This window comes from Cynocephalus volans, chromosome 1 (genome assembly GCF_027409185.1).
Source record: "Cynocephalus volans isolate mCynVol1 chromosome 1, mCynVol1.pri, whole genome shotgun sequence".
NCBI lineage: Eukaryota > Metazoa > Chordata > Mammalia > Dermoptera > Cynocephalidae > Cynocephalus > Cynocephalus volans.
The window spans coordinates 109714353-109733614 of record NC_084460.1 but is presented as its reverse complement, the minus strand read 5'-3'; the positions used below and the strand labels follow the sequence as shown (position 1 = coordinate 109733614).

The 19262-nt window shown below is 42.9% G+C and overlaps 1 protein-coding gene across 3 annotated transcripts in view; it reads left to right on the top strand.

Annotated features, from left to right (window-relative positions):
* Positions 1-19262, top strand: part of DGKG (diacylglycerol kinase gamma) — a 148589-nt gene that overhangs the window by 66764 nt on the left and 62563 nt on the right. For all 3 annotated transcript variants that reach the window (XM_063092352.1, XM_063092351.1, XM_063092350.1), the window contains one exon: positions 1622-1686. In XM_063092352.1, coding sequence (XP_062948422.1) covers positions 1622-1686 — 65 coding nt within the window. The remainder of the gene's footprint in view (positions 1-1621; positions 1687-19262) is intronic.

Genomic DNA, 19262 nt, shown 5'->3' with positions numbered 1-19262 from the left:
TGTTTGGCTGGGGTTACTCCTTCGCCAAGTGCAGCTCACCACACATAGACATGCTCAGAAAGCTCCTACCCTGAACTATACCTCCTGATGTTAAAAAAAAATCAACACTCATAAATTTCCATATAGGAAATGGAATTAATATGCACTAGCTGAAAATTCACTGTATGGAATTCAGGTGTCTTTTAGCCACATATTCCAGTAAATGAGTTTCCGGTTTTTTGGTTGTTGTTGTTGTTGTCGTTGTTGTTGTTAACAAATCTGAATCAACTCCCTTGTTTCTCTGTCACCTGCATCTCCAGCCCAATTAGCCTGTTTATTTCTGAAGGCCAGTACCTACACCCAAAGTGCTGGCATGAGACCTGAGCAGTAAAGGGACGTTACACATTCTTCTGCTGGAAAATGAGACAGTTAACAGGGTGGAAGATCAAGTTTGAGAAGGAAAGATGAGTTCAGTAGGTTTGAAGCTCAGGGTTGGTTGTAGAGATACACACTGTGGAGCCATCAGCAACTAGATGCTAGTAGCAACCGTCATAACCCATGAGATGGCCCATGGTGCGGGGTGCAGGATGCAGAGGGGACTCAGGGCCAAGAAGTTCTGGTCAAAGGATGGAGAGCCTGGGAGAACGTGTCATGGGAGCCACCCATGACACATGAGTTCTGAAGTATAGGTGGCCAACAGTACAGCAAAAGGACATGCTAATAGGACAGCAAAGTGTCCATAACATGTGGTGATGAGATTGTTATCCACCTTGGAGAGAGTCCTTTGGGTGGAGTGATCAAGAAGTAGAAGTCAGAAGTTTAATATTTTTGTTGTTGTTGTTGTTATCTGCTAAGCATGTCACCCAATTCCACTAATTATTTCTACTGATATGGATGATTAAGAGTTAATATAGGGCCGGCCCCATGGCTCACTTGGGAGAGTGCAGCGCTGGTAGCACCGAGGCCAAGGGTTTGGATCCTATATGGGGATGGCCGGTGCACTCACTGGCTGAGAGTGGTGCCAACAACACCAAGCTAAGGGTTACAACCCCCTTACCAGTCAAAAAAAAAAAAGAGTTAATATAAAATAGCATCTACCAGCGTCGGGTTCCTGGTTTTGACAATGTACTACAGTTACGTAAGATGTTATCATGGGGGGAAGCTGGATGAAAGGGACATAGAAACTCTGGACTATTTTTGTAATTTCTCGGGAGTGAAAATATTCCAAAATAAAAAGTATTTAAAAAAAAAAAAAAGTTAATATGGAAAGGCATTTCCAGAGACTTAACACTCAATTCCACACACAGGCTTCAGCTCTCTAACTACTCACAGACCCAGACACCCTCTCTCTCCTCAAAGGGCACTGGCTTCCCCCTTCACCCCCAAATTATCTGCTTCTCACTGAGTCAGGGATAGAGTGAAAATTGGAAGAGCTCCAGAGTCCACTGGTGTAGGCTCGAAGTATACTGGTGGCACCAGCTCCTACCCTCGGATGTGGTGTTGAGCCGCTGTCAGGTCCTTGGCTGTGACATGGAGTCTCAGGGTTGGGGGATATAGGGTGGGACTGTGTGTGTCCCTCTCTGCCATATTGCACAGTCATGACCACTCACCAGGGATCTGCTTTCATCTCTTTTGCTTTCAGGATGCCTCCATTGCACACAGATTCCACATGATGAGAGAGAAACACCCTGAAAAATTCAACAGCAGGTAAGAGGGCTACAGACCTGGCTGCTCTGCGTGGCCAGCCAGATGGAGGCCTCCCACCTGCTCTCTCATGGAAATGTTCTTGGCCCAGGCCACCCAGGGTCTTAGCTTTCCTGCCACATTGCCAGAAGGAGGGTTTCCATTTCCAAGGAAAAAAAAATGTCAGAAACCTGCTGCAGCCTGGTAGACTGTCTGCTCCCAGAGGATCTCTGCAGAGGGAGGGATTGGGGGCAGCAGGAAGCGGGGTGTGGAGTGCCTGCCCTTGGGGGTAGGGGGGAGAAATGTCTGCTCTTGGCTAACTAGAATCCCATCCTGTGGCTTGGCCGCTTTCTCCAAATGTACAGCTCCTTCATCCCCAACCCCACCCTCCAAATTTTGCTGGGGAGGGGCAGGAAGGCTGGAAGGGGCATTTTCTCTCTGTCTGGGATGGGAAGAGGTGGCAGCTCCGATGCTTAGACTGAGAGGGTGTCACCTCTGCCTCCTGAACAGCAGAGGGCAGCAGTAGAGTGCCCCTCAAATGCAGGAGACCTGGAGCCCAACAAGTCCCAGCCTCAGCCTGGGCACCCTGTGTGAAGTCTGGATATGAGGTTCACAAATGAAAGCAAAGAGCAAACCAGGTCATTTGCAAACAAAACCAAACCCTACTTGTTTGCAGGAGGGAGTTTGCCAGAACTGAGTTGTGACTGGCATATAGCTACCCCTGAAGATTGTTAAATTACCTTTCTCCCTTCTTCCTTCTTTCTCTTTTTCTTCTCACTAGTTAATTTCCACTTTTTCTCTTTCCTCTTTGTTGTACTATTTCAACATGACCACTGGATCCCACCCTCAAGTTCAGGCAGGTGGGGAGGAGGGTCGATAATAACTTGGACTTGATCTTTGAACCTGAAGGAATTGACTTTTATTTAGTCCACAGAATTCTCTTCAAAGCAGAGGTTAGAGTGTTGCCTGAAGACATTCATTTAGAGCCCAGCACCCCCAAAGAGCTTGCCGTTTTCATTTCCTACCTTTTGCCCTGACCCCACAGCCTGGAAGGTTAACCAAGAAGAAAGTCTCTTTAGGGATCAGAAATTGAACATCACTAAGTTATTTAAGCTTCAGGTAGAGTGATCTGTGAGATCTAATAGCAACTGAACTAACCTTATTAGGATGTGTGTTCTGTCACAGCATATTCCTTCTGGCTGTCCTGCACACACAACATACACACTTGCTACGTGCTATTAACGTGTACTGCCAGCCCTTACTACTATAGTCACAAATGTACAATTCAATTGATTATCCTCTCACAGTCTTTTTTACTCCAGCATACATACACAATAACTTGAAAAAAATGTATTCCTTTTCCACCCATTCCACAGACTTTTAAGGTCCTCTTTTTACAAAAGTACACCCTATTACATACTCATTCACATGTGCCTAAGATGCCATATTGCTTGTGACATCCATGGGGGTCATTCATTCATTCAACAGTATCTTTTGAAAATATTTTACATACCAGACACTGTTCTGTAGGTGTCTTGGATATAGACCTGTGTAGGGGAATTGCAGCTCAGTGGTGGAAACAGCCTTGAAGGCAGATGTGCTGAATGATTTGTGTTATGTAAATAGAGGTGACCTATGGGAACACACAGTAAAGGCATAGAACTTGGCATCGAGGGTTTTCCAACAACAAAGATGCCTGAATCAAGACACAGAAAACAAGTACTATTTTCCAGGTTGATAAAAAGAGAAGGGCAACTCACAGAAAAGGAACCAAATGTACGAAAAGATACAAAGGAGTGAGAGAGTGCAGCATGTTTGGGGAACAGCGAGCCATTTAATGTGGCTGGTTTTATGGGAAAGAAGCAAAACCTCTGTAGTTTGTAGAGATCAAGGAAGCAGAGGGAGGGAGAAATTTCTCCATATTGCAAAAAGTCAATAGACAGGTCAACATATGACACAAATAGAGCAATCACCAATCACCCATGTGGCTAAGTGCAATTAGAAAAATACATCTGTCAGAAAAAATTGCAGTGTACAATTTCCATGCAAAGTATGAACAAATTCCTTGTGATCTATATAACTCTTTTTCCTTCCCACTTCCCAGATCTCATTAACTACTCTTTAAGGTTAGATTCATGCCTCACCCTTCACCTGGTTGAGGTCAAGGTAGTGCTGTCGCCTGGGGTGACAGGCACATGGATTTGCAAGTAAATTCCTGTGCTTGCCTAATAAGTAAAGACATAGAGGGATAGGGGACAATACCTCTTTCACAAGGTCATCAAACACTTACTATTAAGAACTTAGGATCCTTGCCACTTCTACCCTGCCTGCTTGCCCATGTTCAAAATACCCAGGAGTGCCCAATTTGTCCACTGAGAGCAGGCAGGCAGCCATTTTCTTCAGGCGTCTTTATTTAGCATTGGAGATGGTTTTAAATAGGCAGGTGGTTGTTGCCATGGTTACCCCATTACACCAGCCGGTAAACTTAGGAAGGGCCACAAGTGATAGGAAGAAAGCTTGATACCCAGGATTTGAAAATGTAAACGATATTATCAAACAAGCCTTCATTTTGCTTGGCTGAACTTAGGTTCTCCAAAGACTAGTCACTGCTTGGCTGGAAGCCTTTTACCATTACTGCCCAGGGATACCCTGGAGGTGAAATCTAAGGAGCAGAATTGTTTCGTTTTCAACAAGGGAGTGTGACTAGTCAGAGCTAGAACTTATCAGGAAACTCGAATCTTTCACACTGCTGATTCAGTTTTCACAGCTATTCTAACAAGAATTTTTAACCTGGGGTCCACGGACTTCAGGGGTTCTGAGAACACCTTGAATTTGTAGGTAGGATATTGAATGTATTTTTCTGGAGAGAATGTTCATAACTGTCGGAAGGTTCTTAAAGGGACCCATAACCCCCAATGGTTAAAAGTTCTGAGGCCTCTTTGAATCCTACCGGGCATCAAATTATGACTCAACTGTTGAGGCTTCAGGAAATTCTTCCCCCAGGGCCTCTCTACACACATTGTTGCAGGGAACGTGGCTGGTTGCACAAAACTAAGTTATGTTCCCTGATGGAATAGCTTTGTTAGTGGAGCAAGAACCAGACCCAAGGAGGCAGGAATATGAGCCCTGTGTGATGGGCAAGTAAAAACAGGCTTTGAAAGGCAGAGATGGGGCTATTCTTGGCACCTCATACTTCCTATTCATTGCTAGGGTAATTATTAATTGCTAATTTAGGAATGTTATGAAAATTTTCATCTCCTTATTGGCCTAACGAATAGAAGAGAGATTTAATTCAACTGAGATTCTAATGTGTTAAAAAGTGCTCTAGGATAAAGGGTAAATAAGACATGGTCCCTGCCTTCAAGGAACTCATGGTCTAGCAAAGAAGGAAAAATAATCCTCAAATACTTTTTATAAAATTATTGTAATATACAAGGTGGTAACATTTATTTAATGGGTCATATAGTACACAGGAAGTTGTATAGTATACAGAAATTTATTTTTTATTGAAACAATTGATTATACATATTTGTAGTGTACAGAGTTGGCTATCAGTATTTGTGTAAAATATGACAAATATTAGCATTCCCATCTTACAGGTAAAGAAACTGAGGCTGGGAAAAACTAAGCCATCTAACTGAGGTCATACTTTTTTAAAAAAAAACAGTAGAGCTGATTCAATTTCTGACCTAGCTCTGTTTGCTGCACCTGCCATCTCCCATGGATTTCATTTAGCAAACACCTGGTATATGCCAGACACTCTGATATGTACTTTATACATGATCTCACTCAATGCTTACAATAACATGCAAGGGTAAGTACTATTGTCCCCATTTGAGAGGCGGAGAAACTGAGGCTAAGGAGGATGGAGCTGTCATCAGCTTATGAAGTGTCTCTGTGGGAAAGTGCCTGCTTAGTTCCAAAGGAGGGGATCACAATTACACCACCCCCTCACATCTTGCATGGTGTGAGTCTTCTCCCAATTTCAACATCCACAGCAAGGATCAGGACTAGTTTTATGATTTATGTGGCCTAGTGCAAGATTAAAACATGGGGGTCCCTTGTTCAAAAATTATCAAAAATATCAAATTGGTGATAGCAGAGCACTAAACTAAGCTCAGAGCCCTCCTAAATGTGGAGCACTGTGTGGTTACACAGATCTCACAGCCATGAGCAGGGCCTGGCAAGGGGAGAGGAATTAATAAAAAGAAGACACATTGGCAAGGGCTCACAGAGTGGGGAGTCTGCAACCAGGGGAGAGGGAGAGGGAACGTCAGTCCCTTAAACAGGCAGCAGTCAGGACTAACGGGGGAGCCAAGTTGCCACTGAAGTCTTCCAGAGATCTAAGAACCAGCCCTCTGTGAAGTTTCCAGATTAAGTCTCTGTGAAAGGTTTTGTATATATGGAATCTATACATAAAAGTTACCTAATTCCAATGTCACTGTCAGTGAGTGTCTAGAAAGAGAAGTGTAACTGTGGGATTTTTTTTTTGTTTGTCAGAAACCCAGAGCACTTGAGGAATGTGTTGTTCCAAACCTGTAGAGTGTCACCCACTTGAATATGTCCCTCAGCAGTTGAGGCTGAAGCAAGTTATTTCCTGTTAGGCCCTTCAAAGAGACCGCCACAGCACTTCATTCCTACCAGAAGCTGGCCACCTTTCCCAAAAGCCCTGTGTAATTAACAGGCTCTGGAGTGTTAGCCTTCTTGGAGCCAGGCCCATGGAGTAGCTGATGAGGGGTTCCCCAGAAGCCCTAATGTAGCTTGAGTCCTTAAGAGGTTGGAAATATATCTTGCAAATAACTAAGCACTTAGTAGATATTTATAGGAGGCAGCAGGGTATAGACCAAGTTGGCATCAAAACTTGGCTCTGCCACTTACTAGCTATGTGACCTTAGGCAAGTTAATCTTTTAATCTTTTGCTTCCTCCCTTGAAAATCTTGCGAGGTTTCTGTAAGTATTTAATGAGGTAATAGGTAAATTCATAGAACATAGTAGGTTCTCTGTAAACATTTGTTGCTAAATGTTGTAGAATGACAAGCATGAGGATAGCATTGCTTAATAAAAGGCTTTTTGACGGAGCGGCAAGTGGGGTTCAACTATCACAGGATCTTTGCTCCAATGACATAGCCCTTAAACTGAAAAGCTGGAGGACAGTTAAAAGTTGGAGGACACTAGCAGTAATACATCGAGTCTGTCCAAATCTCTCTCCTAGAAGTGGGAGGACGGTACCATTAGGTTGGGTTGGAGTCTACAAGACTAGAGCTATAGAGGAAATTCCTGCCACTGGCTCCATTAGGATCCACGAGGGAGAAGTTGGGGGTCTGAATAGTAGAGATTCTACGTCCAAATGCCAAGTTCGGGCTAGAGGCAGGGTGAAGGTAGGGGGTCACAGAACCTAGCTGAAATGGTACCAGGAGGAATGGGACATGAGTGAGTAAGGGAAAGGTGCAGGACAGGTGCCCCATGCTCCGTGGGTGCTTAGGCTCACCAACCAGGGCCATGGGGTGCACCACTGGTGGATAGGCGGATAGCCCCGGTGGTCAGATGTGGGATATGTGACCACACTTCCCTCACTGGTGCTCCTCTCCCCTCACCCACCCACTCCCCACCCCCCACCCCTGACCTTAGATGAACACAGAGATGTTCTATGGAAGGCCAGATAGAAACCAGCGGAGTTCAAGTCATGCAAGTCTGAAAATCAAAGAGCCTCCTCTCTTGAACACTTGCGGTAGGCTCTGCAGCCACAGGCATAAAATGCACCATCATTTGCATAAGGCTTTCTCTTTTTTTATCCCAAAATGAAACCACTCTAAGTTATTTTTTCCAGGAGTGCTGTGAGGTAGCCCAGGATTACAGCCCAGATCTTTGTCCCAAGCATAAAGGTACAACAGCAGTAAATATAGCAGAGTTAAAAGTCCTCGCCAATGGGGTCTTGGTTCTGTGCCCCTAATTGGGCTTTGCTCTTCTCATCTAATACTCAGCACTGCAAGAGAGACCTGCTCTAGGTACCCAGAGGCCCATACTGTCTGCACCTGTTTCCCTCAACATATCAAGACTATTTTTCAAATGAAGTTGCTGTGGCATTTTCTATTTTTATTCTTATTCCTCTAGATATTTATAAAGCAAATGCAAACCTTATGCTTCGTGTTCAAGTACTTTTGACTCTTCAAGTCAGTTCTGACAGAGCAATTTGCTTAATTACTTGAATGTTTATATACTAACCCGCAAAAATGTTCTAGTCCCCCACTCTCCCCACACCTCCTTGGGAAAGACACAGACAGTAAAATAAACGAAATATGAGTTCATGTTTTTTTCACCAGGCACTCATCATTATGCAACTGCAGAAGTCCAGGGGGTTTTTGGCTGGATTATTTGTTTACAGTTGGCCCTTGATAATTTGCAGAAACAAGAAAGTAGCCACATGGATCATCTAAAGGCGTGGATGATCAAAGATTTTAGGAGGCAGTTATTAATATTTGTGCACGGTTCTCTCTGCCCTAACATTCACAATATTTTAAATAATATGATGAAGTCACATTGACTCTTAACATTTCCTTCGTTTTCCTCCTGGTTCCCCAGTCTGTGTGGGAACGGATAGCACAACCTCTCAGACTGCTTACACAGGACCAGCCTATGGGGCCTCAAGGCTCCCTATAAAGTTGCCAGTTGGCCAGAACTCTTTCTCCCTGTAGCTTAACAGGCCTTTTCTTCTAACCCCTGCCAGGCTAGAATAGGAAAAGTATTATTCATGTCAACAAAGAGTGGAATCAGTTTGTGATAATATCAGAAGGAACTTGAAAGCAGCGATGTTTTTAAGACTCTAGGCCAGATAATCTAAAAGTTATCAGTATTTATTGATTGATTGATTTCTAGAAATGTTTCCATCAAAGAGCTCCAGATGTAGGATATAATCAAGTTCAGAAGGGTTAAGGTTAGCATGATGACCTCATGGAAGAAAATCAAAGTACACAAATTCAAATAAGGAACTGGCTGGGTCCTTAAGTGCGTGTTGACAGTCTGGATGCTCTCCAGGAGGGACAGGTTGAGAGGTGCTGGAACTTTCAACCATGTCCTATAAAGAAAGGCTGAATCCAGGATTGTTTCGCCCAAAGAAGACTGAAGGAGAAGTGATTATCAACCTCAAAGATTTGAAAGAATTTTCTTACAAAGAAGGAACTGGGTTATTTCACATGATAAATCAATGGGAAAAGTGACTGGAAAGACCAATTTGAGTCGCAGAAAAGCACATCATTCTACCGGTTAGAGCCATCCTAAGTGCAGTGAGCCACCATCCTAAGTTGGTGATAGTGAGTTTTCACATTTTATGTTCAAGCAAGTGCTGGACAATCATTTTGAAGCCAAATGTCCGAGAGTACAGGTTCTTTTACCAGACAACCTGGATTCAGCAGTTCTCACTAACCACATATGTGCCCTTGACCAAACTGCTCTGTCTAAATGTCAGTCTTCTCACCTGTAAAATTGGGGTATGATACTCTATGAGTTTCCTGTGGTTGCTCACAAACTACCACAAACATAATGGCTTAAAACAACACTAATTTATTAAATTTCTGGAGGTCAGAAGTTTGAAATAGGTGTCACTGGGCTGCATCAAATCAAGGTGTCATCAGGGCTGCATTCCTTTTTTGGAGGCTGTAGAGGAGAATCTGTTTCCTTGCCTTTTCCAAAGGAAGCTGTCCCTGTTCCTTGACCCCTGGCCCCCTTCCATCTTTAAGGCCCGCGATGGTCAGTCAAGTCTTCCTCCCTCTGACAGTCCTTCTTCTGCCTCCCTCTTCCATTTACACAGACCCTGTGATTACATTAGACCCACCCAGGTCATCCAGGACTATCTCCACATTTTAAGGGCAGTGACCGGCAACTTAAATTTCATCTGCAACCCGAATTCCCCGTCGCCATGTAACCTAACATAGCCACAGGTTCCAGAGACTAGAATGTGAACATCTTCAGGATATTATTCTGCCTACCACAAGTACCTTACCTCATGGGATTATTTTGAGGATCTGGTGAAATGATGTTAAAGTACTTATTGCAGAGTCTGGCATGTTAACAGTAGCTATGATTATTGTCATCAACATTCTTATTATTATAAAGGCAGATTCTACATAGTCCTGTTAGATGACTCAGAAGCCCTTAAAACTCTGAGATTTGGTGATTCTCTAACACGGACATATGTATATCTATTGGTCATAGGTTATGAGTCGTCAATGTAGAAAGAGATGGTATTTTTTTTCTCTTATTTATCTTGATAAAAAACGTTTTCTCAATGAAATATTAATACATTTATTATTATATAATTTAATAATACATTGTATAGTATTATTACATAGTATATTACAATATCATTATGAATAATTTAGAAAGTTCAGAAAAGTTAAAGTAAGAAAAAACCCAATCACTCATAGTCCCATCACTCAGAAACACAATATTGCCACTTTGGTGCCTTACAGCAGTTTATTTAATATACATATCTTAAAACATTTGTGATAATATGTTTTTATAAAGTTACATGTACTATTTTGAAGTAATTTTTTCTTTATACAAATTATTCAGAATCGTTAGAGAAAAATAACTCACATTGCACCCCCTCCCCCAAGAAATCAACACTGTCAGCATTATGGCATATTTTCTTTCAGTACTTCCATTGCACAAATTTATTTAATTGAGATCACACTGCACACACTGGTTTCAAACATTAGTAACACAGCAGCATTTATAGGCTATGAAAGGAAGATGATAGAAAGGAGCTGATTGGAGTGAGTTTATCTGCAGTGGGAGTTTTATTATTCTTTTTCAATTAAAAATATCCCAATGATTTTGTTCAGTCAATATGAGAATTTTAAATATATCATTACTCAAGTCCCTTTGCAATGGAAATAACTATTGGATACATTACGCAGCTCCTCTTTTGTGGAGGGTAAATAAAAAAGATTTCATTCTCTCATCACAGTTCCAGAGCCTGTACATAGTTTTGCTATATCTCGATAGGACCAGTTTGTGTTTTATCTGACCAGCAGAGATGGCCAGGGTTGCCATCTGAACTATGCAGTGGTATAGTTTTTTAAGCACGAATTACTGTGAGGGTGTTTATTAAAGTGTTTAGAAAGGTGGTATTCCCAATATAATCAGTCTTGCTCCAACCCATGCTAACAATAGTATCCAATATTTCTTGAGAGCTTTCAAGAATTTCATATGCATTATTTTTAATTGGCACAACTCACCAAATATAAGATAAGTAGTATTGATCCATTTTGCAGATGAGAAAATTGGGGCTCAGAGAGATTATGCAACTTGCTCAAGGCCATGCAGCTAGTTAATAGGGGAGCTGCTGTTCAAACCAAGATCTATTGGACTCCACAGCCTCTACTTACCCCACTACACTTCCTTGCCTCTCTGTGTGCCCGTTTGGTGCCCCATGACCAAAGAAGTACCCAAGAAGGAGACTTGAGAAGAGTCACAGAGATGAGTAAGAATCCATGAGAAAACTGCAAATAAACCAAAACCATTTTTCCTGGAGAGATACAGAAAACGTATTGGGAATGGGCCTCAAGTTTATAAAGGATTCACAACAGGATACAGTGGCCACACCTCCTTACTCTTCATCAAAGAATGAGAGGGGAAAAAATGTGCTTTTAGAGGAAGCACTGTTTTGATGGGAGGAGGAATCTCTGGCCTGGAGACATATTAAAGGCTGAAATGAGTTATTGGGAGAAGTTATGAAATCTCTTGCAAAGGTTTCCAAAAACAGAATGTTTCACTCATTTGGGATGACAAACACTTCATCTTTTCTGAGTCCAGGGTTGGTCATCGCACCTGCCAGGTCCCAGGCACCAAATAGGAGCCCTCCGCCTCGCACAACACAACTGACTGGAGTGTCCCTGCAAGGCCTCTTACCTTCTGTGCTCCTCAGTTCCCACCTGGTGCCCAAGGTGTCCCATCCTCAGGATTTCCTCAGCTCCCCCGGCCCATCTCGATGCTCTTCCCACTCAGGCCTCTCTACCTAGAGCTGCCCATTAGCCTCCCTGAGATATGATTTTTGTCCTATTGCTGTCACACAGGAATCTACTGCCACACTGATATCCCGTTTTGTAGAATTTAAGCTCCTTTGCATTGCATTCAGGGCCCTTTATAAAATTCTGCTCCTCTAACACCAGTCACATTCTCACTGCTTGCTCCAATCCTCTCCCCTTCCCTACACACCTGCCCTCATGTCCTTAACCCTCAGTCTAGTAGGACAGTTCCTCCTGTGGCCTAATTGTCACCTACTGTTTCAAAATGCAGCCCCAAATATTGTGAGCACTTCCTCCCTGACCAGCCTGCACTTCTGCACTCCACTTCTTCCTAGCACCCTTCTACAAAGTTGTTTTTTAGCAACTGGCTGGAAGAGGAATCTTGACCTTGGTATTATCAGCACTGCGCTCTACCAAGTGAGCCACCAGCCAGCACCCCCATCTACAAAGTTCTGTCAGATTTTTTCCCACTCTGATTTGTCCTCTTTGTCTTCTGGGCTTCATTGTTTGGATGCTAAACTGTTCTCTCTCCAGCTCATTCATTAGCTTTCTCACTCAGAGAAGGGTCTGGCCCTCTGCGGGATCCACGGAACTAAAACCAGAAGGGTGGTGCTGGGTGTGTTTCTTCATCCAGCCAAAATGTGTTGAGCATCTTGTTAGCATCATGCTAGGGCTGAGAGATACGATGGATTGCCACAGCCCCTACTTCTAGCTGGGAAGATGAACACAAACTCATACCGAAGCTATGACCAACTGTACCTGTGTCCTAGCACTGCTGGAACAAATTACCACAACCAGGTGGCTTAAAACAACAGAAATTTGTTCTCTCACAGTTCTGGAGGCTAGAAGTCTGAAATCGAGGTGTCAGCAGGGATTGTTCCTTCCCTAGGCTCTGAGAGAGAATGTATTCCACGCCTCTCTCCTTGCTTCTAGCAGTTGCCAGCAATCCTTGGCACTCCTTGGCTTGTAGATGTGTCACTCGAGTCTTTGCTTCCGTCATCAGATGGCATTCTCCCTGTGCATCTCTGTGTCTTTCTGTCCAAATTTCTCTCTTTGTATAAGGACACCAGTCACTGGAATGGACCCACACTAATCCAGTATAACCTCATCTGAATTACACCGGCAAAGACGCTATTTCCAAATGAGGGCACATTGACAGGTGCAGAGAACTAGGACTTCAACATGTCTTTGTTATGGGGGGGACACAATTCAACCCCAAACCCTCAGAAAAGCAGTAAATACAATATAATATGGTGAGATTTGGTTTAATGAGGGGACTAGACTAATGAGTGTGTGGTGGGGACACCCAACTGAGAAAGAGAGATTAGCCTTCAGAAAGAAGGTAACACTTGGGTGAGAGCTTGAGAGAGAAATAGAAATTCACCAAGCAGAGAAGGAACCTGGGACTTCCTAGGAAGAGGCGAGAGGTTCCAAGATGAGCTAGAAAGGCAGGTGGGGCAGCTGTGGCAAGATCTCGGTGGTCTGCACAGGAGTTTGCACTTTATCCTACAAGTGGTGAGTGAATGGCAAGGGTACTCAGTCAGTAGGGGGTTTCTGAATGGATCAATAAAGGAATGACTTACCTTTCAAAGTATTTCCAGACCAAAAACTTCAGGGCTCCTAGAAACACAGGGGCCTTGCAATATTGAGCCTTGCTGAAGTGTCCCAATAATATAGGGTGTTAGGTAGGACAGGACAAGCAGTTAAGAGGGGTATCAGGAGAGAGATGAGAGGAACCAGCTCTGCTGACTTAGGGGAGCTGTTATGTATTAGAGCTAGAAAAACTGTGGAAACCAACCAGAGGGTTTTCTTAGAAACCCTGAACTTTAAAGTAAGCTATTTCATTGTAGAAGTAGGAATCCATTTTGGGGGGAAAAAAATCCACGTGTCATTCTCTTTTTCTCATCACCACAATTTCAGATTTGCTTATGTAGAGCTCAACTTGGGTGGCTTTTAAATTTAGTTTAGCATGTTTTCTTGCTTGTCTTTAGCTCTAGAAAAAAGAATGTCAGAGTTTATTAGCCTTCTATTGTCTTTTACTAATTAGAACTTTGGAGAATTATTGTCCTTTTGCACAGGGTATCTTTGTGATACAATTGAATCCATCTTTATATTTGGGGATATTCATTGTGACATACTTTCTTCAAACTGTTTACTTTTGTACACATTTTATTAAGAAGAAATTGACAGACCAGGTGAAAGGATAATAGATGTTCTCAAGAAAGATACACGTGATTAATTTTAATTCCTTATTTAAATCAACATTTACTAAAGAGAGTTTTGATGCATTTATTATTTGGCCAAAGAAAATTTTGAAAGCAGTCTTTCACCTGTACTTATCAAGAAATGCAGTTACTCTCTTTATTAAAATACGCAAATTGTCTCTCAAGAAAGTGGGCAAATGGCTTTACAACTCTGTTTTGTCAGGTCATCCTGATGTGAACTGTAGGTTCAAATCCCTGGGTTTCACTGCATTCAGCGTCAGAAGAGCTGAATTTCAGCCCTGACCCTGCCTCTGACTTACTGTGTGCCATTGGGAAAGTGACTCATGTTTCTGATTCCTAATGTTCTGATATGTAAAATGGAAATTACAGCTATCTCACAAGTTGCTACGAGAATTAGAGTAGATAAATGGTTTTGAAATTGTTCAGGTGGTGGTAGGATGCTATTGATTACTACAGGGATTTGTAAGGAGCACTTGCAGCAGCATGTATGAGAGTACATTGTAGAATCTCTAAGTTAAATGCATGGTGTTATGATTCTTATCTGTAATAATAACGAATACAATCGTAGCTTTAGACAGAACTTTAAATTTCAACCCCCTTCTCAGCATAAGCATCCCCTCTGTAAACAACCCTCTGAGAGGGGTCATCACATCTCTACTTTGAAGACTTTAGATCTCTACTTTGAAGATTGCAGAAGTGTTTAAATGGAGAGTGGGGGTCTTACCACTTCACATTTCACTAAGAAAGCATTTTCCCAATCGTCTAATTCTCTTCAATGAAAGAGGGGCTCTCCTCATTCCAATAATGTACTTATACCTTCAAATTACTAAAGCATCAGGGACTTACGTAATCACTCAATATTCATGTTTATTGAACCTACACTTAGATTGAAATTCCTCACTGTCTAGTAACAAGATGTGTTCTATTCTGTTGAATGGAGAGTCCCTTTAATCTTAAAAGTGGGCCTTTTTGGAGAGCATTCCAAAGTGCCAATCAAGCCAAGTACCCTACCTTGCCTTTGAACTCAATGAGCTGAAAGTGTGTCTGTCATCTCCAGCTGTAGGTTATCATAGGGTAAGAGGTAGTGGGAAAGTCCCGGATAAATTAAAATCCCAAATTGTTAATCTTAGTGAAACTTTCATTGGAGCTGTCAACACAGAGCATTCGAATTAGTCAGGTTCTCTCATTCCTCTTCTGTACGACCTTGTCCCTGATCTTGGGTGGGGACAGGGATGGAGACTACTCGTACCCAGGCTTTCTGCAGTCATGTGCAGGGTTGGGGTAAAGATAACACAACAAGATGCCCTCTGATGTGAGCTGATGGTGTGGTTCATGATTTGTATTTATGGTCTCCCCCACCCCAACAGCCATTAATAAATGTCCTGAAGAAAAATGAAATGGTCAGCAGTAAGTCAATGGGTTAGAAAAAAAGAGGAGATTTGAAAGAGTGGATAATATACTAACTAGATAATTTGTCCCTTGATGTGTAATGTTAAAATTCATAATAATCATCATTTTGCAAAGTGGAAAATTCAAGGGAAAGGTGAACATGAGTTTAAGTTACTTTACCAGTAGTTAGAAGACAAGCTTATTACTCAGTGTTCCATGATTCTGAAATAATTCTTATACCTACCAGGTTGTACCCTAATTTATAAACACAGAGCAAGTAAAAATATTTTTCCAGAAGAGGTGGGTTTGGATATTTTATTTCTGTACTCATGATCTTTACAAATGCCAACAGCTTCAGCTCTTACTCTGCTGTAGCTGGCCAGCCCTTCAATCAGACACATATTAGGACTCATGACCAAAGTCACCAGCAGCTCAGATGAGAAGGATCAGATTGGGAAGAAAGTGGGGGCGACACTATTGAGACAGCTTCCTGGAAAATTCCCAGGTAAAAACTACAAAGGTCTGTGTGAAGGGTCACAAATCCAAATGCCTGCAGAGGCCATGCAGTTAATGTAAATGAGAGAAGTGGGTAGATTTGAGGCTTTAGGGAGTGGGGGGGGGACCCTAGCAAACTGGAGAATGTGTGTCCGGGGTAAAGGGAGCAGCCAGTACTCAGCTCCAGCCAATTGTTGCCAGGTTGAAAAGCAACCTAGTATTAATAGATCTGATTTCTCAAGAGAAGCTGGGCTCCAGGTGTGTCTGTAACATTTTCCAATTTTAAAAAACACTGTGCAAGCCAAATAAATACATTTCCAGGCCCCATAAGTTCCTTGGATCTCCAAGTTGTCACGCTGATCCCCAGAAAATATAACTTTAGGGATGCAATAGAGGCCAATTATTTATATTTCTTGCTTGACCTTGGTCACAAATTTTTGGTACAAATTATTGTAGAGGGTGCAAATGCAAACTGATCTCCTACCAAAGAGGAGAATGAATGGGCTCAAGGAAAATTTAAGAGGTCAGTGTGTTTGCATTGATGAAGGGCTTCTATATGTCATAAAAGAAATGATCCAGAAAGAAAAGGTATCCAGGAGGTCAAAGAGAATATAAAGCAAAGTCAGAGTCTGATTAATAAATAGATATAACATAAAAATAAAGAGGAAATGCCCAATCTCTGTTTGGGGAAAAAGTAAAAGTATGAGGCTCTGCCCAAGTAGGATAGATTTGGACCTTCTGGAGAAGGGAGAACAGAACAGCTAACACTCATTCATGAGGTTCAACTCATCATGAGCCTGCAGAGGTAGCTCCCCAGGTTGTCTTTTTCCAGCATGTATTAAAGTTAAGTAGCACTAGTTAAAGTGCACTCCATTGGTTAAAGTGCAAAAGGAAATTCACAAGAAGACTGGGGCAGGAGGTGGGGAGGTTATCAATCATGGAAATTTCCAAGTTAAACATATTTCTTTTCTGTATAATATTGTAAAGCCTTTAATATGGATTCTAACCTACTGAGGCCATACAAAAGCAAGATAAAGTACTTAGTTTCCCAAATTTACTTGACCAGAGAATATTCCCACCCCAGAGCATCTTATGAGACCAATATTTTGCTGAATTCACATTGGTGAAAACTCCTGCATTAGAGACAAAAAGGAGGGCACGTATTCATATAACCCGTAGTCTATTTCTCCAGTCTGCCTGTGGGCATGGCAGCAAAGGTACATCTGACAGAATCCTGGTGAGTATCTCTACTGACTGTTGATGTCTTGGGTGGGAAACTAAGGCACATGGGGCAAAGGCCATGAGTCAGCATTTTAGAAGAAACAGGCATGTATGGGGAACACAGACTTGCTCTGTAGCTGATCTGAGAACGACTGTTCTTCTGGACCATTCTGGTTTCAATGCTGGAAGGAGAGGCCTCAGGCAAGGAATCAGAAGCTAGTCACATAAACCAAGAGGAATATTTTTGGCCAGAGATTTGAAGACCAAACGGGAGAGCTTTAAAATGAGATTTAAGGGGGATAAAGTAGAATGTTCAAATGAAACTCTAAAATCACAGCCCACAGAGGGGCAGCAGGTGTGAGCTAGAAATAAGAGGCATGGCAGAGGTGGTGCCAGGCAGTTCTCCTGAGGAACTGGCAGGGAGGAACATTGGGGCCACACCCACAGCTGGGGCACGCTTGCCAACTGCAGAGTGAGAGGAGCAAATGGCACGAGTCCTGTTGGTTAAGGGAGACGAGCATGGCCTTAGAGATAGCAGACAGAGACGCGGTGGTGTGGGACACACACCACAGGACCATGCAAGGTGGGGACAGCAAGTTCACATCAACTGCAGTTGCTGATTTGGTTTAGGAATGTATACACAAGTATAAGATGTCACAAACGTCAGAGGGGAAGCAAAGTAGAGAGCATATGGCTGAGATTTGCAAAACGATGAAATAGAAAGGATTTTGTTGGCAGTATAGACTGCGGTCTTCTCAGGCAGAGTGAGGCTCTGGCTGATGCTTTCCTATTTAAGATTTTTAATACTGGCACAGGAAGAAGATGGAATAGGAAAGGGAAAGGGGTATTTATCCAGGCATTGGCCCCATCTAATGAATTTTTGACTTGACTTGCTAACAATTTCATGATTTGCAAAGTAGAGAAACAAGGAGGGATCTACTTACTCTGGACTTGACTCTGTACAGGAGGCATCTAACTGGTTGACAGTGTGGAAGGTGCAGGACACAGGAGGAAATAACCAGACCATCCTGGAGTTTATGATAGCAAAAGAAAGAAAAATGATGCACACTTAAGTGTGTGCCCTCTGCTATCTTCCTGCCTCTGTTACCTCTCACTCTCCCTCTGGCATCTCCAGTCCTGTCCTAATAAGAATCCCAGCCTAGACTTCAGGGTCACCACCAGGGACTTTAGGGTGGAAGAGTCTCCACGTATCTTTCCCAGAAAGTTGAGGAAAGCAAAGATCCCCAATCCAAATTCAGCAGGAAAGATGTGCTGTCTGTATTTCAAGTTGGAACTCCATGAGGCCACAAAGCCAGGTTTGCACGTGGCAATGGAGTTCTATTGTGCTTTTATTTGAGTATATATCATATGACCCATATATATACACTCTCAATTAATATCCCTAACCACCTCTACAAGGTAGATAATATTATTTTCCCAATTCAAAGATGAAGAAACTAAGAGACAGACTAAATGACCTGCCCAAGGCCACATAGCAAATAAATGACTGAACTGTGGCTGGAACCCAGGTCTTTCTGGCTTCTAACCAGAGCTCCTTCAGTTCCACCAAGCTGCCTCCAAAACAAGACATTGTATTTTAGGTTTCTAATGAGTTAATTGGCTTTTGTGGGTTAGCCTGGGAACCCAACTTCAACATAACATTGTCTCTATGGGGAAATGTGCTCAGAGTGACAAACAACTGGCTTAACCAAGGAACTTTTGTAACCCGACCTATTATAAACCAGGCACGGCCTCATGTTCAGAAAGGCTGGTTGTGGGACTGAGAGAGGAGAGTGGGTTCATTCAGCCTGCATCCCCTCAGACTCTGTGAATTCATTCTGTTCTAGCTTTGCATTTGCCAAGGAACAACACAGTCTCAGACATATCTACAAACTAGCACCCCACTACCACCCACAGAAGGTGGATGTGAGGATCCAATGCGGGGACCCTCTGGTTCCCAGCAGCTGGGGGTGGGGAGATGGGGCAGAACTCTGCTGGCTCTCTCTGGGGCCCATCTGTCATCTGGCAGTAGGGTGGGTGTGTGGACCTGCTTCCTGGGTTAGTCTCTGCTCCCTCAGACAGGTCCACGTTTTAGCCTTGGCTGATCAGAACCCAGGAAGTGGCCTTCCTCAGCAAGAGGCTCAATTCCCGCCAGCAGCTGCCTTCTCTGCGCCTTCAGGGATATGTTCTAATAGCCATCTTCTCCCACCTGTGTCTTAACTGTCCCCACTGGGCTGATGCATAT